This window comes from Grammomys surdaster, unplaced genomic scaffold, assembly GCF_004785775.1.
Source record: "Grammomys surdaster isolate TR1022 unplaced genomic scaffold, NIH_TR_1.0 125630, whole genome shotgun sequence".
Lineage (NCBI taxonomy): Eukaryota > Metazoa > Chordata > Mammalia > Rodentia > Muridae > Grammomys > Grammomys surdaster.
In genome coordinates, this window is record NW_021620469.1 from 2,078,266 (window position 1) to 2,100,235 (window position 21,970).

At 50.0% G+C, this 21,970-nt stretch overlaps 2 protein-coding genes across 7 annotated transcripts in view; one reads left to right on the forward strand and one right to left on the reverse strand.

Annotated features, from left to right (window-relative positions):
* Nrl (neural retina leucine zipper) overlaps positions 1 to 12,503 on the forward strand; it is a 19,718-nt gene extending 7,215 nt beyond the window's left edge. The window contains exons 1-3 of one of the 3 annotated variants that reach the window (XM_028787337.1): positions 7,543 to 7,696; positions 9,217 to 9,624; positions 10,647 to 12,503. In XM_028787337.1, coding sequence (XP_028643170.1) covers positions 9,244 to 9,624; positions 10,647 to 10,979 — 714 coding nt within the window. In that variant the 5' untranslated portion in view covers positions 7,543 to 7,696; positions 9,217 to 9,243 and the 3' untranslated portion in view covers positions 10,980 to 12,503. Of the gene's footprint in view, positions 1 to 2,038; positions 2,556 to 7,542; positions 7,697 to 9,216; positions 9,625 to 10,646 lie in introns of those variants that run through there. The other 2 variants (XM_028787336.1, XR_003713915.1) reach the window with 2 other exon arrangements.
* A 1,380-nt stretch (positions 12,504 to 13,883) lies between these two features.
* Cpne6 (copine 6) lies at positions 13,884 to 20,778 on the reverse strand. Of its 4 annotated transcripts, none has more exons than XM_028787351.1 (17): positions 20,483 to 20,778; positions 19,056 to 19,227; positions 18,497 to 18,676; positions 18,003 to 18,077; positions 17,787 to 17,861; positions 17,535 to 17,618; positions 17,356 to 17,445; positions 16,915 to 17,019; positions 16,612 to 16,698; positions 15,955 to 16,014; positions 15,620 to 15,753; positions 15,494 to 15,548; positions 15,362 to 15,413; positions 14,942 to 15,075; positions 14,568 to 14,804; positions 14,206 to 14,380; positions 13,884 to 14,095 (listed from the first exon to the last, which is right to left on the reverse strand). In XM_028787351.1, exons 2-16 carry the CDS (start codon positions 19,221 to 19,223, stop codon positions 14,243 to 14,245), a joined length of 1,674 nt encoding a protein of 557 aa, XP_028643184.1. In that variant the 5' UTR covers positions 19,224 to 19,227; positions 20,483 to 20,778; the 3' UTR covers positions 13,884 to 14,095; positions 14,206 to 14,242. The 4 variants fall into 4 exon arrangements, with proteins under 4 accessions (XP_028643184.1, XP_028643188.1, XP_028643185.1 ...); XM_028787355.1 differs by having other exon boundaries at positions 13,892 to 14,095; positions 14,568 to 14,801; positions 20,483 to 20,742; XM_028787352.1 differs by having other exon boundaries at positions 13,892 to 14,095; positions 19,056 to 19,249; positions 20,483 to 20,742.
* Between the last annotated feature and the right edge of the window lie 1,192 nt (positions 20,779 to 21,970).

The window sequence follows — 21,970 nt, forward strand, 5'->3', positions numbered from 1 at the left end:
TAGAATAATAAGAGAATAATTATGACAGCATACCATGATGGAAGCTGTTTTCCTTTATTGAATGGAACAGTGATTCTTTTATTCTTGAGCCAGGGTTTCCCTATGTATCACTGGCTGGCCTAGAACTCACTATGGAAACAAGGCTGGTCTTAAATTTACAGAGATCTGTCTGCCTTTGCCTTCCTAGTGCTGGGATTAACAGCACGTGTCACCATGCCTAGCCTTCTAGTCTCATCTTCTGGTGTGGGACAATTGGATGCCTACACACCAAGATGAAATACGACATAAGGTTAGGCTACTATCATTGTTCTGATAATGTGTCAGTAGGAGGGCCGTTTGTCTTCATCACGACTCTGTAAAGGTTAAATGACCACACGTAATGTGATAGTAGAGCAGTCGGCCTGCCAACTGACAGCTATCAACTGACCTAACTGGAAGGTACTTAACTCAGTTCATTAGCTCAGAGGTTTTAGTCCATCATGGCCAACTGTTGCTTCTGGGTCCAAAGAGAGAGAGAGAGAGATCACCATGGTGACTGGAGCATGTGGAAATGAAGGAGGCTCACCTTAGGGCAGATAGAAAGCAGAAAGTAAGAAATATAGGAAGGGTCAAGTCAAGATATATCTCCTGAGGACATAGCCCTAAAGACACACTTTTTAAAAAGAATTATTTATTTTATGTGTATGAGTACACCGTAGTTGTCTTCAGACACACCAGAAGAGGGCATCAGATCTCATCACAGATGGTTGTGAGCCACCATGTGGTTGCTGGGAATTGAACTCAAGACCTCTGGAAGAGCAGTCAGTGCTCTTATCCTCTGAGTCATCTCTCCAGCACAAGACATACTTCTTCCAACTAGGCTCTATCTCCTCCTTTCACAACCTCCTGATAATGCTATCAGACTAGGAATCTATCAAGTAATCAATTCATTGACTAGATCAGAACTCTCAGATTCCAACCATTCTCCCAAACCTGACAGTTAGCAACAACCCTATCCTCCAATGCATGAACCCAGAGGACACTTCATATTCAAATGAGAATAGTACAGAATCAAAGTTACGAATTTTCTGAGCTTGGTGGTTCACACATGTAATCCTGGCACCCAGGAACTGAGGCAGGGAGATTACCCTAAGTTGGAGGCTAGCCTGGGCTACTGAGTGAGGCCTTACTTCAAAAACAAATGACAAACAACCCAGAAAACTAACTTAATATTTTTGGCCACAGAGAGTTGGAAATGGGGCAGGGGAAACTGGTTTAAAAGGACTTGCTGTACCTACTTCAGCCAAAGAGAGGTGTAGATAAGGGGACCTTCTGTACATACTTAATGACACTTTGTAGCCACAGGGACTGTGTTGGCAAATGCAGTGTCCTTTCCTGGGCCAATGTGTCCAGTGGCTGGTCCTTGCCTCCTTGCTTCAATTCGGGATAGCTCTACAGGTTTATTGCAGCAACTCAGTCCCCCATGGGTCACATTGATTGTACCTGCAACATAAGTCAACTTTTCCCCCTCTCTCTAGATCTTTCTCTTACTCCCCATGAAAGTCTTTCCCAATAAACCACTTGTATTCAAGTGGGGACAGGCAGAGGCTGGGGGCTACATGTTTATCTGCAGAGCCTCTGGTAGTCAAACCCGGTGTGAGGGAAGGACTAGATGGCCCTTGCTGAGTGTCTGTGGCTGAAAGCTGCCTCTCCCACACCCCTGGGCTCTGGTGTAGATGCCAGTTTTTAATATCCCCCACATTCCTTGGATATGTCTATGTTTTAGTTCTAACTCTGAGGCTGCTCTGTTCCCTTCATTGGCCTTCAGGTTTGTGATTCCGTCTCCCATCCTGTCTGCTTCAGGGTTTTACATATGTCAGCCCTGCAGCCTGTATTCCCCACCTTCTTCCCATAGTCAGGTCCCATATTTGACCAGTCCTAGTTTAATGTGACTTCCTTAGGCAATTTGTCCCTTCCTCTGAAGTAAGTAGAATAAGTAGAATAAGGTAGAAGAGACCAATGATTAGGTATTGATTTATTGATTGATTTATTGATTTAGTTACAGCACTGCTTGCACTGCCTATTTACCAAGCTCGACTTCACTTGCTGGAACAGAAGGACCTGGAGAAATAGCTGAAGCAGCGGCCCATTGCCTGTAACGATCCACTCAATGCCATACATGCTTCTGTAAAACCTTGCTTGCTTGCTCACCCCACCTTGTGGTTCTAGAGTATAAAACGAGAATACAAACTAGACCCGGGATCGAAGCCAGTCAGGATCCTCAGTCCACCAGTGACAACTCTTCTTTTCCACATGGGTTTGGAATGATCATTTCAGAAAGCTGCCTGCAACAACTCCTGTCAGGATTCATCTTCACAGCACCTGAGAGACGGCTCACCAAGTTAAGGCTTGGGCCACTAAGACTGATACATAACCTGCATTTAATCGCTGGGACCATCATAATAGGAGTGAACTGTCTGAAATTTGTTTTTTTATCTATACTCTTTCTCTTAAACAAACAAACAAACAAACAAACAAGCATTACATCTTCTTGAAATAAAATCTCATGTCACCCAGCTCTTCTTTATAGCATTTCAATGAGAAGAGTTTGTTACATCTGTGTCAGAGGATGGCTAACACATAGAGAAGAGTTTGTTACGTCTGTGTTAGAGGATGGCTAACGCACAGAAGTCTCAGGAAAGCCCAGGAAATATAGTCAGATATTTCTCAATCCCAAAGTAAAATGTGTGTGTGAATGACTTTTTAAAATTTATTTTTATTTTATGTGTAAGGTTGCTTCGACTGCATGTTTGTGTGCGGTTCCTGCAGAGGCCAGAAGAGGGCACTAAATTCCCTGGAACTAGAGTTACAAGTGTTTGTGAGCTGTCATATGGGTTCTGGGAATTGAACATGGGTCCTCTGGAAGAACAGCCAGTGCTCTTAACTGCTGAGCCACATCTACAGCCTTTTTGTAATTTTTTTTTTTTTAATGTAGGAGTACCTTTGTGCCTGGGACAAGAGTACAAATAGTTGTCCACAAGCTTTGTGTTTAAATATGTAAATAATTTATCCAGGCCAAGTGATATGAACTTTGAATCCCAGCTACTTAGGTGGCCAACTAAAAAGATCCAAAGTTCAAGGCCAGGCCATGTAGTGAAACCTTGCTCTTTCACCCCTGCCTACCCCCAAAAGAGCTCAGTGATAGAGTGATTTCCTATCCTGTATATTTTAAATCTTCCGTTTAAAAATATAAATCATTTAAAGTAATAAATATTAATTTTTAATTTTCTCTATTTACACATATGTACTTCATAGTGGTCTAGAAGGGCTTATTCAAAGTTGGTGTTATAGTCCTCAGGCTCTTGTCCAGGATGTGGTAGAGAGAGGCAACTCTCAAACTAGGACCACCACGCAGGGGCTTGTGTATCAATAGTGAGGTCCAGGCATGGCAGGGAAATCCCAGGGAAAAAAAGTCTATGTGATCCCTAGAAGCAGGTTTGAGCTCTTTGTGCAGGAAATTTCTGGATACCTGGAGTATGATTCTCAGGGACCAGGGGTCTGGGACAGAGAAGGGTGGATGTTTCATATCATGAGGTACTTTCGGCATAGAAAGATCAGCATGGACCCTCTAAATCAGAAAGCACAGGGTAGAAACTACTCTTGCGTAGGTCTAAAGCTGTGGTTTTCCACCTGTGGGTGGCAATCCCTTTCCCTGGAGTTGCTTAAGACCATTGGTAAACATTTACATTATGATTAGTAACAATACCAAGATGAGTTAAATATCAATGAAAATAATTTTATGACTGGGGGTCACCACAATATGAGAAACTGTATTAAAGGGCCGCAGGATTAGGAAGATCGAGAACCAGTGGTCTAAAGTTAGTAATGTGATTTCTGTTTCACTAGTCTGCAAGCTCCATGGATGGACGGCCAGTGTTAGTGCATGTCCTTTGTGCCCAACACAATGACTGTGTAGTAGAGATTGATCAACTGTGTATAGTGGGCATACCAAGGGGATCGGTGAGAGAGGAGCAGGGAGACGGAAGAACAGAGGAGAATTAGAGGTGACCTCAAGAGCGGTGATGTGCACATCTGTAATGCCAGCACTCCAGGGGATGAGGCAGGAGGATGTGACTGTTGAGTAAGCCTGGGCTACATAGCAAAACCAAAATTAAAATTAGGAGTGAGAACTGGTCTTCCAGCATTCTAAAGTCAGTGTGCAGAGCACAGGGGTTGGGGTGGGTGACATCCTAGAATGTCACCTCTGTGGCCCCTTTTCCTTTTCTTTTGTCTTTCTTTTCTTCTCCTCCCCTCTACTTCTGTAGTTCAAGCTGGCCTCGAACTCACACGATATTCCAGCCTCAGCCTTGCCAGTTCTGTGTTTGGAGGCATGTGTAACCTAAATGTGCCTTTATTTATTTATTTATTTATTTATTTATTTATTTATTTATTTATATTTTCTGAGCGCTGGGGATTGAATGTTCTCTATCCCTGAGCACAGACAGCTCCATCTGTCTCATCCCTAGACCCTTTCTCAGATGTTCAGCCATCTTTAGTGCCATTATCTACTTCCTAGCCTCCAAGTCTTCCCTGTGGTGCTTGGGATGTTGGGTGTTTGGGTGTCCTGGGTCTCCACTAGTCAGCACAACTCTCCGCTGAGCCTAGCCACCACACCTCAACTCCTTTCCCCAGTGAGTGGAACCTGGCCTGAACTGGGAAGGGCTCAGCTTGCCTGAGCTTATCTGACCCGACTCCACTTCACCCCTTAGCAGCTTAGCTCTCCTACCTCTCCCCTGAGTCCTCCAGTAAACAAGAGGATCAGGATAGATAGGACAGCTGCCTGGAGGGGGCAAGTGTCTGGTTAGGTCAGAGCAGGCATGAAAGGGGCTACACTCAATGCTGCCAACCTTTCTCCTTTAGGGGAGTTCTAGGATCTCATTCCTGGTTCTTCACTGTAAAGCCACATTCCACCGGTATGGACAGTATGTACATATGTATGTAGGCTTCCTTGCTTTCAACATAGCTGTTTCCTTTTTGTGGCTGGTTCCTGGCCTTAAATTTTCTTCTTCTTCTAAGAAAACAAGCAACAGATCCTGGTGAAGAGGAACATTTCTACTTGAATAGTGACTCTATTTCATAAAAAGAGACCTAAGCATTGAGAGTGGTGATATCTGACCTAGGCCTTCTAATGTGTGTATAGAAAGCTTGGATTTTAAATTTCCTCCAAAGCTGGGCATGGTGGTGCATGCCTTTATTCCCTGCACTAGGAAGGCATAGGTAGGTGGATCTATGAGTTGGAGGGCAACCTGGTTTACAAAGCAAGTTCTAAGACAGCCACACAGAGAAACCCTGTTTTGAAAACCAAACCACGCAGGGCGGTGGTGGCGCACACCTTTAATCCCAGCACTTGGGAGGCAGAGGCAGGCGGATTTCTGAGTTCGAGGCCAGCCTGGTCTACAGAGTGAGTTCCAGGACAGCCAGGGCTATACAGAGAAACCCTGTCTCGAAAAACCAAAAACAAACAAACAAACAGACAAACAAAACCCGAACTGAACCGAACCAAACCAAACAATTGACCTCCAAAGGCTTGAGTTCAAAACTTGTCATTATTGGAAGGTGGTGAAATTTTTCAAGAGGTGGAGCCTTGTGGGAAGTCTTCTGGTCATTGTGTTTTCCCTGAGGAAGCAGAGGCCTATCCCCTCCCTGATCAACGGGTATACCCTTGAGGGAAGCAGGGGCCCTATCTACTTCCCTTTTCTTTCCTTTCCTTTCTTTTCCTTTCCTTTCTTTTCTTTTCTTTTTGTCCCAGTGATAAGGTGAGTAGCTTTAAGGTGTGTCTGTGCCAAGACAACTTGACTCACTGCAGGCAATAAATGATGGAGCCAACTGCTCACTGGCTAGGCTCTCCAAGGCAGTAAATCAAAGCAAAGTTCTTTCCGATTAAGTTGACTACTTCAGGTATTCACCGGGAGAGGTTGTGTTAGTGTTAGTCAGTTTTTGTTGTTGTGACAAAGGGCCTGAGAAAGATCAAAGGAGGAGACACTTCGTTTGGGCTAATGGTCTCAGTTTCAGTTTCAGTTGATTGTTGTGTGGTCCTATTGCTTTGGTCCAAAATCTAACATCATGATGGAAAATATATAGTTAAGCAAAGAGAGAAAAAGAGAGGAAGATGGGCAGCAGAGGCAGGAGAAGGAGGCATGGAGGGACATAGATAACATGCACCAATGAACTAAGGAGAAGATATACTATTCACAGGCATGTTTTTTCTAGTTAGGCCAATTCATACTGACAGCCAATTCAATATGCACTCTTCAGCTGATTAATTCATGGATAAGTTTAACTCTCTCATCTAATTGTATCTCAGTGGAAACTAGCCATTAAAAAATACCGAAACCATAGCAGTGATGGAAAACTAAGGTAGGGTGGGCACATACATGAGCGAGCACACACTCCGAGATAAGATAGGTTGAATGTAGGCATCTGTGGACCAGTGGATCTCAAACATTAGTGTGGGTCAGAACTGTTGGAAGGGCTTATTAAACCACACATGTCTGTACCCTTCCTACCGAGTTTCTGATTCTGTGAGTTTGAGGTAAAGCAACAGAATTTGTTTCTTCAAATTCTCAAGGGATGATTACTTAAGACTATGGAAGCCATAGTCCTAGCAGGCAGGGAAATCCCCTTTAATTTCTGGAGTTTCGTCTAGTACAGCCCCTATTTAAACAGCTTCAGGCAGGTTTAAACATCTCCTTGGCTAAGTCCTAGTATCCCTGCTCCAGCTCCTACAAGGGGGTGACAGCTCTAAGAGGCGTTAGGGGATTAGGCTGAAAATGTAGGTCACACCCCAGCCGGCTGAGAATGAGTGAGAGAGGAGGTGAGGTGAGAGGAAGCCAAGGGCTCATGAGGGCATTCACAGAAGTGTGGCTGGCTGTGGTGATTGGATTTCAGCTTCTTTTGGTCTCCCAAGCAAAGACCAGAGTTCGATTCTTGGCTTTTTCTGTTTCTTCTCTCAAGCTGGCTGCTTGTCTTCGGGACGGGCTATTAAGAGTGAGTTTCTTCATGGAAAAAGTTGCTTATCTTTCTAATACAGTGACTCTGTGAGGAATAAAGACCAGTCAGGGTGAAGGTGGGGCAGGGGCTGAAATATGAGGATACTTGAAAAGAAGAAGCAGCCCCAACACACTGGCTGAGGATGGGCTGGGAAAGTGTATGAGTCTCGCAGACATAGCGGGAGGCAATAGTCTTAAGAGGGATTCCTGGGAGTTTGTCTGGACCTTTACCAGCCCTAAGCTTTGAGTGACTGGGGCGAGAACTGTGTTCATATGGCGGGGTGGTGGTGTTTGGGGTCAACGTGACTCTCTATATTGGAAACCAAGCCCACACACACAAGCAAGACCACAGATAGGAAGCTTTTTTGGGGAAGATGTCATTTTCCTTTTTGGAGAACTGGTAGCACCAGCTTTCACTGTCTTCTGAGTCCCTGCCCCAGGCCAATGAGATATGCAAATAAGCCCTTTATCTCATTGGATGAGGCTTGAGGACCACAGATGTTCTCAGGGAACTAGTCCTTTAAGAGTCCTTTGGGCTCTGTGCCCACTGCCCCCTTGTTCTGAATACAGGAATGATACCAATCCCTGCTCTATGGAGTGTCTAGTCTCTGGGGAAGCTGTGCCTTTCTGGTTCTGACAGTGACTACGTCGTCTCTGCCATTCCTAAAGTGAGTATGTCTGGTGATCCTCGTGGGTGCTAGGCCTGCCATGCAGAGTCCCTCGCCCGATCCCTGCAGTTGGCTCTCTGCCGTATCTTGCCTTATCTTGTGTAGAATTCTCACTCTTCTGCACTCCTACTCAGGCTGCAATTGTATCAGAAAGATAAGCAATCTTCCCAGCTTAATAGTTTAGCATCTCCCAGTCTCTGTACACCTCCGCCAGTGTCTCATCATCTCTGCTTTTTGCCAAGGACTAGTTCCTTTTAGCATCCCCGTCCTCCCAGGGCTGAGTGGGTCTGCAGAAGACAACTCTCTGCTTGAAGAGGGAAATCTTGTCTACTCTTCTAACGTTCTGGTCAAAGTGTGGAAGTCTGAGATGTGGTCAAATTAAACAGGGACTCTTGAGGCACCTGAAGTTCAAGTGCTGGGGGATAAGACTCCCTGAACCTCTCCTTCTGGGGGTGGGCGTGTCTCTTGGCCTTGGGAACTGGGCCAGAGCTGGGACTGCCAGACTGTAAACTAGTGAGGTAAACTAGCTGGGGGCGAGCGTGTGCTCCTTGGCTGGAGAGAGAGTTCCTTAATATCGTAGATTTAGCGCACTCTGTTGAATGATGTTTGCTCAAGGGCTTCTTGGGGTAATATACTTTTGTGCTTGTGCCTCTGCAAAAGATGGGGTTAGTGAGGCAGCCTTCACTAAAATTATGAGTATAGACCTCTCCTTTTGGGGTACTTCTCAGAATTAGTCTTCCACAGAACACTCTTTGGGGGAGTTTTCAAAGCCCACAGTGAACAGAAGGATCAGATAGCCAAGACCATCTGCTCAGACTCACTTAACACGGCAGGTTCTAAATTAAAGGTGATCTGTGTTCACAGGTTCTCTGTGGAGAGATTGGCCTCAAGATGAGAGAGAGTGGCCACTGCTCCTGATCTTCCTAGAACCTTTCTTTTCCCATGGAAAGTCTCTTTAGAAGAGATTTGCCTATTGACTAACCCAGAGAACAAACGTGTAACTGATACCCTCTTGAAGGCTTTGAGAGATAAAGATAGCAGCACGATGTCCTTATATCCTAAAATTCACAGCATAGTGTCTTTCCATTGTCCTAACACACACACACACACACACACACACACACACACGACCACAGTTAATTAAGTACAAACTTTAATTGCTTGTAGATGGAACGGTGCCTCCAGAGATGACAGAGCTTCTCAGTGTGTCCCAGCACCAGGGTTGGGAGCACTACCATGTTGCTGTTGTTTTTTTATGAATCCCAGAGGCACCAAAGGGTGCTGTCGACACACCAAAGGCTGTGTTGTCATTTTGTCCTTCAGGCCTGTAGTTTCTTGTTGCCCATCAGGAGCTGCCTGAAAGTAGCTGTTCAGGGAAGAGGGGCTGCATCTTTAATCCTGGAATTCTAGAGCTCTAGTTTCAGGGCACTTGGGTCCCAGGGGAGGGGGTTATAGTGAAAGGCATGGGCAGGGATGGCAGGCAGCCTCTAAGTGTCCCACACACTCCCACTTTCTTGCAGGAACACCTCTCTCTGCTCAGTCCCAGCATGGCTCTCCCCCCCAGCCCCTTGGCTATGGAATATGTTAATGACTTTGATTTGATGAAGTTTGAAATAAAGCGGGAGCCTTCTGAAGGCCGATCTGGAGTCCCTACAGCCTCACTGGGCTCCACACCGTACAGCTCAGTGCCTCCTTCACCCACCTTCAGTGAGCCAGGCATGGTGGGCAGCGGTGAGGCCCCTAGGCCAGGCCTGGAGGAGCTATATTGGCTGGCTACCCTGCAGCAGCAGCTGGGGGCTGATGAGGTTCTGGGGCTGAGTCCTGACGAAGCTGTGGAGCTGCTGCAGAACCAGGGTCCAGTCTCTGCAGAAGGGCCTCATGGTTACTATTCAGGGAGCCCAGGGGAGACAGGAGCCCAGCATGTCCAGGTGAGTGACCAGGTTAGTCTGAGGGGAGGAAGACCTAAGGCCAGTCGAAAGAGGGAGGATAACTCCTGGAATGAATTATGGACTGGAAAGAGATAGAACAAGGTCCTTGAGAAAAATCAGAGAAACTAGATCGCTTTTTCAAAATGATGAGAAATGGTTGAATCATGGAGGACAGAGAGACAAGTTTCAGAGGAGGTCGAGAGTCGTGGTTCACAACTTTAATCCCAACATTTTGGGAGGCTGATGCAGCAAGGTTTCTGTGAATTCAGAGCTAGCCTTGTCTAAATAGTGTTCCGGGCCAGCCATGACTACATAGTGAGATCAGGTCAAAAAATAAACCAAAACAAAACATGATTCGAAGGGGCTAAGGGGGAAAAGGGTTTAGAATTTAAGAGTGTGGTGGTGGTAGGGGATGATGTCTATTTGTGGAAGCAGATAGATAAGCAATGTGTGGGACCTAGCTGGGTAAAGGCTGTGGTTGAGGACGGCTTTTTTCAAGGCTCCGTATTTTCCCCAGCGCCTAACCTTCTCAGATAGGATTGGGACTCATCCTATTAATTATAGACACAGATGGGGGTGTTGAGGGCTTTAGGATGTAATCCAAATCCTTGAGGGTCACCGGGTATGGTGTTCAGGACAAGGAAGCCTGTGTGGCAAGGGCGGGATCTGTCTGGGTGCGGGTCCCCAGGACACTGCAGACAACTGAAGGGTATGCAGCGTCCAGAGGCTTGATTGGTTCGCCAGAGAGGGGAGGGGCGGAGCCCACACTGCGACACTTGCAGAAGGACCAAGGGGCATGGGCACCTTGGGGAATTGGGGGTGGAGAATGGGGGTGGCAGCGTAGCCCCTTGGTCCAGGCGTGTCAGAACCTGGGGTGGGGGTCTGCAGGAAGAGAGAGCTTACAGCAGGTGAAGGTGGAGTCTGGTGGACTTTCTTAAGGGCTCCCTGACTGGCATGGGGACCTGAGTGTCTACCCGAGTGACACCGGCATCAACCTGGTCCCTGTACTCTTCCCTCCGCAGCTGCCCGAAAGATTTTCGGACGCGGCGCTGGTCTCGATGTCTGTGCGCGAGTTGAACCGGCAGCTGCGGGGCTGCGGGCGCGACGAGGCTCTGCGGCTGAAGCAGAGGCGCCGCACGCTCAAGAACCGCGGCTACGCGCAGGCTTGTCGCTCCAAGCGGCTGCAGCAGCGGCGCGGGCTGGAGGCCGAGCGCGCCCGCCTGGCCGCCCAGCTGGATGCTCTGCGGGCTGAGGTGGCCCGCCTGGCTCGCGAGCGCGACCTCTACAAGGCCCGCTGTGACCGGCTGACCTCCGGTGGTCCTGGGTCCGAAGACCACACACACCTCTTCCTTTGAGCCTCTAGGGCAGGGGGTGTGGCTGTTTGGAGGTGGCTGGGTAGATGGCACTATACAGGAAAGGGAGTCCACTAACCAAATCGCTACCTGTGGTCCTGTATGTCCATATAAATATCCCCAAACTTCTGACCCCTGTGGCATGCCAGAGGTTAGATCCTTTGCTGGAGATGAGTCCCCTTCCCTTTTGCAGGTTATGACTCTTCATGATTTAGTAGGGCACTGAATTCTGTAGGAGCTAGTGCCTGTTCTGAGGGTGGAGGCATGGAGGAAGGGCAGGTGGCATGCTGAATAGGAGGAAGAGGAGGAAGAGGAGGAAGAGGAGGAGGAGGAGGAGGAGGAGGAGTGGTGCAGCTCCCCTCTCGGTGTAGTTCTTAATTCAAGGTTTTCAACCTGTAATGCGTTGATGCTGTAATTAACAATGAAGCTTTGGACTCCCCATTTTACAACTATTGGATTGTCAAGATTTCAATTCCCCTAAACAAGCAGTAATAGGTCAACTCAAAATGCTTTTCTCGGCTCAACCCAGTGGCCTTTAGAGTCCAAAGCAGCAGAATAGTGCCCTGGATGGGAGCCTGGCGACCTGGGCACTAGTCTCAACTGTGTCACAGGCTGTATGTCGGTCACCTTAAGCAAAGCAATTGCCATAAGGTTTCTCTCATTTGGACTGGATGACCTCTGACACTGTTTTAGTTTTGGCAGGTCTAATGGTCTCCTCAAGAGGGCCCAAGAGGACTGTACCAAAGGGACATCCTGTTCTGTCTCAGCTTCTTGGCTGTAGCTTAGGCAATAGATAGGTACACAGCATGGCTGCTCTGGGAGTCCTAACTTGCACTGGCTCTAAGGGCCCCCTCTAGGCTTCCTTGGCCTTCAGACTGCATAGGGTGCCCTTGCTACCGCCTGCCTCACAGCTAAAGTGAGTGAGACCTTACAGGATAACCGGGGGCCAAGAGACTGTGGCTTTTGTGAATTAAACCTGAAGTCTAAGAAAAACTGTTATTGGCTAAGTGTTCTTGCAATTTAAAAAGAGGTAATTCTATATCACTGCTTTGGATAACTGTTTTGTGTGTTTGCTGTGTGAGAGAAAGAAAAGGGAATAAGGGAGGGAGAGGAAGGGGAAGAAGGTTTTTTTTGGGGGGGTCCTGCTGTTGTAGCTCAGCGGTAGATTGCTTGCCTAATCTTTGCAGAGAGACCCTTTTTGGAGCCGAGCAGTGTATATCTCAGTTCTAGAAGGCCAATGAAAGTGAATTGGAGGAGGTGGAGGAATGGTCCAGATGGAGCCTCACCACCCACCACCACCACTACCACAACCAAAACCCAGGAGCAGCAGTGACCCTAGCTAGGCCTGTCTGTAGCTGTCCTCCAGGTCTCACAGTTGCCATGGTAACCCAGCCCTCCAGTTCAGCAACATATGGGGAGGGCCTTTGGGCAGAGCAGAAGCTTTGAGCTGGGAGTATCCACCTCATCAGCCACTGTCATCTGTCCTCTAAGGGGCATAATCAACGGGAGATGCAGGCCTGTGTGGGGGAAGTGGCTCCCATATGTCTTTCTTCCTTTCTGCACCCACTCCCCACCCCCTGACCAGCTGTCTCTTCTCTTCCCATCACATTTCTTGTTCCCTCTTTCTCCACCCCCCCCCCCCAGCCTAGCTCACCCTTCTCTCAGGAGATGGAAACAGGAGTCCTTTCCTCCAGCCCCCACACTTTCCTCTCTCTTTCCTGCCTTTGCCCAGCGGTCTTTCTCTCTGCTGTGAGTTCTTCTCTAATGAGAACCTACAGAGTCTTCCTCTCTTACTTTCATCACTGAAGGGGAAGGCTGGGGCAGAGGGAGCCCACCCGGGACCTCAGCTGGGCAGAGGGAGCCCACCCGGGACCTCAGCTGGGCAGAGGGAGCCCACCCATGACCTCAGCTGGGCAGAGGGAGCCCACCCGTGACCTCAGCTGGGCAGAGGGAGCCCACCCGTGACCTCAGCTGGGCAGAGGGAGCCCATCCGGGACCTCAGCTCTTCTTCCTTACTCTGTGTCCTTTCTTCTTTTCTACTCCGTAGCCCAGGCTAGCCTCAAACTCAGGATCTTTTTTCTGTGACGGGGCCCCACTGTATATTCCTCGCTGGTCTGGAACTCACTTGTAGAGCAGGCTGGCCTTGAACTCATAGAGATCTAGCTATCTCTGCCTTGTGTGCCAGGATTAAAGGTGTACATTGCCACCACGCCTGGCCATTCTTTCACTTTATGAGTGCTGGGGTCACAAGCATGTGGCACAAATGTCCTCTTTTCTCTCACTCTGAATTTCTGTCGTGTCCTCCTCTGTCCTTCAGAGCTGCAATCCGGACCCATTGATTCTCTCGCATCCCTTTCTTATGTGCATGGCACACAACAGCAGAGACACCTATCCTCATTCATAAGAGTGCCCACGTGGACTTCCTGAAGCCTCAGGCCGCACACGTGGAAGGTCGGGTGCATGAAGACTCACCCAGAAAAATCAGGCCTTCCAGACCTGATACCCTCTCTGTGCTCCTAACTCATTAGAGGATCTGTTGCACCCCTTCACTTCCCCACAGTCTCTTCATGGCTTGTCCCACAGCTGTGTGGGGGCTGGGGCTCAGCCCCTGGGATACTCAGCAGGGCCTCTCTGGAGACAGCTCTAAGAAAGCATCAGCCTGCCCTCTTGACAGCCCCTCATTACCCTCCCCCATCTCCTGCCATTAACACACATGGTGTTTAGACCCCCTGGGCTTGGGAGGTGAGGGTAGGGCCCTAGATCCACTGGCACACAGTTGGGGTGAGGATGCAGAGACAATAGCCTGCTGGGGAGGTGTGGCTCAGATCTGGAAAGAGGTTGGCCTCCACTTTCTATGGTGTATGTGGGAGTGATGGACTGTCCAATGGACATCTGAGGCATGATGGGTAGAGGCTGGAGTACTTGGGGAGTTCCCTTTATTTACATCCATAAAGTCACAATCACTGGAGGAAGTTATTGAGGGTCCCCAGAGTCGAGGGTCATTGGGCTTGGAGAGATGGGAACAGGGCCCATCACTCACTTCCGGGGACCCGCAGGGCACCACTGGTCCAAAAGGCAGAGACACTGGTCACTGGTATCACAAGGGTCAGCACAGGCACCTGAGAGGAGTAGGACAGTAAACCACCACCACCACCATTACACAAGCCAAGATGGGTTATGCTGCTTTAAACAGCGTTTGTGTCCACCCCTTTGGTCCCCCAGAACTCACTGAGAGACTGAGGGGTGTTGGTTGTGTTGAGAGGCAGTCATGGGCTAGGGCTGGGTGTCACAGCTGGCGTGGAGGGCCTAGGAGCCCCAGGACTGATACCTTGGCTGGCATAGTACTCTACCACCTGCCGTGGCACCTCTGCCAGGACACACTTAGCTAGTGCAGAGGGGGCAGCCTGGGAAGGAAAGGAGATTGGTCAGGAGCAAGAGACTGGGGTCAGCTGGGTCAGCTGAGTAAGCGGTGGGACTTCAGAGGGCATGCTGGATTCCAGTGACTTTTGGAGGACATGAAGAGGATAAGAAAGACAGATTTGGGGGCCACAAGTTGTTGAGAAGCCCTGGGAAAGACTACCAAATACTCACATCCTTGAAGTCCCTGAAGGGCACAAACTGGACAATGTCACGGGCTGCAGGTACCCCCTTTGGGCAACGCAAGGGACCATCATCTCCGTCCAGTAGCCGCATGTCAGAGAAGTCAGCGTTGCCCACGCCCACGATGATGATGGACATGGGCAGACGGGAGGCTCGAACAATGGCTGTTCGGGTCTCAGCCATGTCACTCACCACGCCATCAGTGAGCACCAGCAGTACTGAATACTTCTAAAGGCAAGCAGAGGGGGAACAAGGGTTGCTTCTGTATAAAAGGGCATTGACAGTCTTTCCGAACCCAGGTCCTGACCCTGGCACCATCTGAAGACATACAGGGCGGTCCCTGGTTTTCTGTGTTTTCTCCTCACCGTGGCTTGACCGGTGCTCTGCTCCCGCTGGGCTGGCTCAGCCACACGGTTGATGATGGGGGCCACGTTGGTAGGACCATAGAGCTGGATCTGAGGCAAGCAGCGACGGTAGGAGGCTATGACCCCTGAGATCTCTGTGGGCACAGAGAAGAGATGAAGCTGGCAGAGAACACTCCAGACACAGCAGAATGGTAATTCCTGTTCTAGGCTTGATAGCTCCCAGCTCCTCACTAAGCGGAAGAGTGAGAGTCAGATGGTCCCTGGGGCTGGGAGAAGTAAGTGGGCTGGGTCACAGGGCTGGAACTCTTTCCAAATGAGGGACAGGGCAGGGAGCTGGATACATGGGAGCAGAGTCTGTGGTCCTGCTGGAGATATCTGAGTGCCTGCGGGGTGCAGGTTGGTGAGACTCTCTCAGCTTACCTTCACATTCAGGATTTTCTGGGTCAAAGTTGATAGCAAAGTCATGGGAGACCTGTCAGAGAAAGGGAACAGTGAAGGGGTGTCTCCTCCACATCTCCCCTGCAGGCCTTCTGTCTCTTGTACCCAGCCTACCTCAAAGTTTGGTGGGATTCGAGCTCCGAAGCCAAAAGCTGGGAACCGCTTGTCACTGGAGAGAAGAAAAGGCTATGGAACTCCCAGGGCAAGGCCTCCCTTCCAGACCCTACTCCCACCCCATACCTGTCATAGTCCTGGCAGATGCCTCCCACTGTGCGCAAGGCCTGCAGGTAGTGGTTGGGCTGTCGGGGGCTGAGGCAGTGCAGAGATTGGCTGCTCCTCGGGTCCCCATTGGAGGCAGTGAAGTCAATAGCCACCTGGGTGAAGGTCAGAGGTAGAGGATGTGGAAAGGACCAAGGTGAGTGTGGGGCAGCCCATAGGTGACCTCACAGTGGGGTAGGGTGTTGGACATAAGGTTCACGGGATGCCAGTTAAGAGCAGTGAGACTCCGGCTTCCTTCAGTTTGCGTGGACTTAGCCCCTCCCTTTTTCTTGTGCCCCCCCCCCCCCCATCCTTACCGTGAAGCTGATCTGGCAGCCACCCATGATGTAATCCAGGAAGGTATGTACTTTTTCCACCTGGCAGATGGGAAAAGATAAGGAGGCAAGTGAGACAATGCTTTCAGGTGGGAGCCTTGGCAAGGCTTCAGCGGGGAAACGGGAGAGTTTTAAAGGTTGCTGCTGAAGATTCGAGGGAGCAAGGGCTTACAATTCCCAGAGCAGGTCTTTAAAGCAAGGGAAGGGAAGGACGGACAGACAGACAGTCACACACACACACACACACACACACACACACACACATATATACACACATACACACACACATACATACATACACACACACACATATACACACATACACACACACACACACACACTGGAGAAATCAATAAGTGTAAAAGATAAATGGCTGGAGATGTGGCTCAGTGGGTAAAGGGGCTTATTGCCAAGCCTGAAGCCCTGAGTTTGATCCCTGGAACCAATATGGTGGAAGGAGAAGACCGACTCCCAAAAGTTGTTCTCTGACCTCCACATGTGCTCTGTGGCACTGGGTCCTCCCAAGTGCACCCCCCAATAAATAAATATAAATTTTTAAAAATTAGAAACAAGGAAGCAAGGGGCTGTGGTTGTGGTTGGGCAGGGGCAGAGACGTCTGAGCTGTGAACTGTGACTTACGGTGCACTGGGCCAGCACGACCGTCCCTGAGCTCTTGTAATTCTTCTTCTTGTCTCGGTACTTGGGGTTGATGCAATCCCACTGCATCTAGACATGCCCCCACACAGAGTCAGCCGTTCATCAGATAGACCTCCTCACCCTTTCCTGCCGATGCTCCCAAGGGAAGACCCTCATGACCCCGTCCTTCTGCCAAGCCTGGGTATTTTCACCCTTTTTATCTCCAGTCACCTAGAGTGAGGTGGTTGGCACTCCCCCCTCAGGATTTCCCCTGGGGTCCTGGGGTTAGGATGGGGTCTCTGGCACCTCCTGCCCAGGGTTTGCGGTCCCTTCCTGCATTTCCTGGAATGAGCTGGTGAACTCGCCGATGAAGTCATGCTTTCCACTGGAGTCGTAGTCATATACCAGGAACTAAAGGGAGAGGTGAGGCGTGGGCCAGGGTTAGAGATGCTTTCTCTGTAGGGTTTCCAAAGCATCCGACAGGGCAGTAGAGACCTCACAGTGTATAGGCCCCAATAGAAGTCCTTAACCTATCCAGAAGCCACCTGCTAAACTTTACTCTCTAGCTCAATCTGGTAGAGAGTTTGCCCCCAGATAAAGATACCTCTGTGGGATGCTTAACACAGAGCTGTGAGCTGTTATTTATCCCACAGAGACAAGTGCTTATCACATGAGGGATAGGGAGGAGGCTTGCTGTACCCTGGGGAAGGTCTCAGACAGCAGACAGGATGCTCCAAGGGGCTTTACCTTGAGCGGCCTGTGGATGTCACAGCTGCACAGAGAGTGCAAGGACAGGCGGAATGGCTCCCAACTGGGGTTCAGGTTGTTTTTCACCACCTTTGAGAGGCACGAGGGACCTTGTCACCAACTGTCTAGGGTTTTTACTATAAGCTGTCCACCTTTATCCCATATCCTTGTGCACCAACCTCAGTCCTCCAGACCAGCTGGTCACTCTGGTCTCCGTTGGTCTTGTAGATCTCCATGAAGGGATCGGACTTGCTGAACAGATCCTGGAGGTGCAGGGGAAAGGGGTTGTGAGTCTGGTGTGATCTTTGAGGAAGGATGGCAAGGGAGTAACACTGAGAAGAGAATCAATCTGGGACCCTGGGGTCTGTTTGTGGTGGGAAGCCTATGGCTCTCTTATAGGGCATGGATGGGCGTGGACTCGGGGTTCAGACCTTGTTATCCAGCTTGTGGGCTCTGAAGGTAAGTTGCACATAGTCGTTGGTACCTGATACCTCCTCAGCCACAATCTGTAAAAGGGACACAGGATTATGAATTTTCTCCTCAGCATATATGCTTCCCATAAATGAAGATAGGTAGTCATAAGCATAGTATCAAATGGATGTGCATACGGGGACACTGAACCTTGGCCCAAGAGTGACTTTGCTTACCGTGATAGTAGACTTGCCCGCTGTCTTCCCATTCTTCAGCAGTAATGGTTTAGTGACCTTAGTTTGTGATACAATCTAAAGACAGAGGTAGAGGGGAGTCTGGCTGTAATGTATGTGTCTGCCCTGGCCAAGGCTATACATGTCCATAACGTTGGCCCTTTGCTTGGGATAAGCAGGATTCAACTTCTATAGCAGCCAGAAGAGAGGAGTGCTGGGGAGGGGAGTGTAGTTCAGTGGCAGAGTTCTTGCTTAGCCATGGGTTCAATCCCCAGCACCAAATACAACAACATCAATAATAACAAAAGGAATACTATAGCTACACCTGCCCCCCTCTTCAAATGAGAAAGTAGGTTAAGTGTATGGTCCATGGCTACACATCCCATGGGTGGAAGGGAAGAGTCCAGGCTCAGAAGAGCTCCTTTCTCTTAGTTGGGCTCTGGAGGCAGAAGCTGATGGCAAGGTAGACAATGTAGGGACTGAGCTGGAGTACAGACCTGGCCCAAGGTACACTCTGTGGAGCCGAGGAAGGTGTCGCTGCTGGGGCTGGTGGCTCCGTCCTCAGCATCAAACACGTGAAACTGCAAAGGCTGCTTCTCTTCAAAAAAGTATTCAATGGCCAGCACCCGGGAGAAGACGGGGCTTGAACAGGAGCGAAGCACCTCGGTGCGCTCCACCTGCAGCGGGGACGGATAAGGACCCTCTGGGGACTGAAGCCACTTGTCCCTGTCCTGTACTTCTCTGGGCAAATGAGCTCTCCTAGGATTCTTTAGACACATCAATTAGTTTCTTTCTTTCTTTCTTAGCTGACTTCTGAATTTGGGGTACTGCTGAACCACTAGACCTTAACCCTCTAGGAGTCTACGAACTTCTGGCTAAAACGGTTTGGGCTTATTACAATGATGGCATGTTTATGTTCGAGGTTATCCACATGGGTAGGAAAGGTCCTTTGGAATCCTCACATTCCCCAGAAGGTTTGCCCTGTCCTCACTCACCCCCCCTCCTTCCTAGGTTTAACGAAGGTAAGTCAAGGAAAACCCACCAAGCTGTGCTCACCTCCACCCACTGCTCGTCAGAGTAGAGTTTGAGGAGCACACATGGATGTGGCTTTGTGAGTGTGTCTCGGTCCAGGAGGCCGTGGCAGGACACCCGCAGCTCTACTCGAGAGGCTCCCAGGGTCATGGCTGGGGGCTCAGGCACCCATCCCATCTCTGGGTCCGACATGGCACTGTGGGGACAGAACAGACAGCCTGGACAGAGAGAGGAGGAGTTTGCCTCTTGAGGGTCCTGGACCCACCCACCGCTCTTCTTTCTGAGGTCCTGGGGTCCTAAGAGCAACCTCTTCCTCTGCCCTGTTTGACTTCCTTGGCACTCTAAGCAGCAAAGAACAGGAGTCCAGAGTCTTGTGTCTCTGTCACTCTGCCAGCCTAGGTGTCATGGATGGGGCTGGAAAAGACTGGAGGGTTGGGATAGAAGTGGGTTCCTGGCAGTCTCGGCTCCCAGGCCATCGATTGATTTCTGCTTACTGCTGTCTCAGCACCTTCTGCTATTTCCCGACTGGTGTATGAGCCAGTGCTGCACTCAGTCTTGGCACTAGGGAACTGAACTGGGGCAAGGGGGTGGGGTAGAGGGTGGGGATGCCCCTGGAGGTCTGAAGAGGGTGGGTCTCAGGGACGGAGTCTGCAGTGAACAGGAGGAGACAGGTTGGCAGTGGAAGGGTCTGTGCAAAACTGTGCTGTTGTCTTGGTGTCCCCTACTCACTGTCTGGTTGACTGGTGGGAGGGAATGGTGGTGGGCTTGGGGCGGGAGTTAGGACTACTGCTCTGTTGTGAGCTCCTCGGGTGCCTGACAAGCCTGCAGTCCTCCCCACCTCCCCTGTTCTCACACTTCTTGGCAACACAGGCACTGTCTCTTAGCGACAGGGTTTTGGGGGAGCCATGGCCCCCACCATGCTGCCCGTGGGATGCATGCGCACCATCCTCCCCCAGCAGAGTCACCAAGCCCCAGGCAGCAGCAGACAGGGGTATGCTGGCCCGAGTTCATGGCTAGACAGCCCATCTCTCTGTGCCTGTCCAGATCTCAGGGTGAAGCTATCTGATCCATGCCATACTTCCTGAGTGAGTGTCCACTGGTGTGCCTGAGTGCCCCACCCTCTGTCTGTCCCCCTCTGTCCTGTGTCCATCTCCAGGAGGGTGTGACAGTCCCGTGTCTCTGTCTGAACCGGGACTGTTCCCTGGCTGGTTATCAGCCTCCCTATAAAGCTTTATAGATATGTGAGGGAGGGTCTGGGCTGGGGCTCTCACTGCCTTCTAGCCACAAGTCTCAGTTAATGTAGAGCCCATGAGGTAGGCAGGGGCATGTGGTGGAGAGGGGAATCAGGTAGGGTTGGCTGGTGACTTCACTGAGAGCTGGAGATGTTGTTATGGAGACTGGGCTAGGGAAGGCAGGACTCAGGTTGGATTAGAAAGGAAGGGTGGGCTCACCTGGGCTCTTAGTTGGGGTCTCCTCTCCAGTCTCCAGTCTCCAGCCCTGCCCCTGACTTCCTTGCTGCTCCAGCCGCTGGCGCCAGCTCCGGCTCGGCTCTGCTGCTATTTATGGGGCCTGGATGGGGAGGAGGGGGGCCGTAGCACCAGCTCCCCCCCCTGCGCAGACTGGTTGGGAGGGAGGAGAGGGGAGGGACAGGGACACTGCCTGGAAGGGAGGCACAGAACTAGAGAGGAGGGCGGGCTGGGGGCAGGCCCAAGGCAGGACCCCCGCAGACACAGTGACACACATCTTCTCCTTCACACCACACCCACACCCAGCATCACAGAGGCACACACATTGCAGTGGTACATGCACACACACACACACACATCCACACATACACACACACACACACACACATCCACATGGAGGAAGGATGCGACACACGGCACCCACGACTCACAGGCTCACACATATCTCCACACTTGCAGGCGCCAGTACATAAACTCACGGTGACACCATGACAGTTATAGCCCCACTGATGCGTACTGGAAAACACATCTCACAGCACTTTCAACAGTACTACACTTGTTAAGGATATTTGTAGCTACATAGAAAAGAACACTAGGCTGTACTTGTGACATACACACAGACACCTACTCTCACTAACCTGGGATACAACAGAATGTTGATATCCATACACTCCTTAAAAACCATCATGCACCACACTGAACCTCAGGAAATGACATCGAGTTCCCGAGTTACCCTTTTGTAGGGAAACTCGGAACGTGACCCCCCCCACCCCCCCGCACAGGATCTCATCCTAGGCATAAGCCCGTGTATTGATTGGACATCGCCATGATAGACCCTATGCACCCCCTCCCACTCCCCATCCAACCCTTAAAGCCACATCTTTGTGGGAGGGGCTGGGCCAGGCACAAAGCTTAAGGAAACAGAAGTTAGTCATTCTCAGTGAGACCATTCTCAGTGAGCAGTTTCTGGACTGCTAAAACCACTGGGGAGACATTTGGGCGTGGTGATTGGGGGAGTACTCAAATGTGTTCACAGGGATGCCTTCCATCCCTGTCCCTTAAACTGTTTATTTATTAAGGTAGAAACTATTAACTACCTCCGGAGTGCCAGAGATTGGGCCAGGCACTGGGGCTAGTCAGATAGCGCCTGTCCCTAGGAGGCAGATACGTATGAAAGAAGGACCCACACAGAGATGTTAAGATAATATGAATGCCGTTAAATATAACAAGCAAAATTATGTTCAGCGTGAAATGGAGGCATAATGAAGGAATAAAGACTCAATCTGGAACAGGGAGGACGGCATCCAGGATCACAGAAGAGGCTTGGAGGGAGTTCCTGACTTTTAAGATCATATTTGTTAGGGCACACCAGAAATGGTTAACATAAGCATTGTATTTTCTTTTCATGTTGTAGAGACCTGTTCTGTATAAGCCACTCAGTTGAGACTTTGGATTATTAGGAGTGTCCACAGG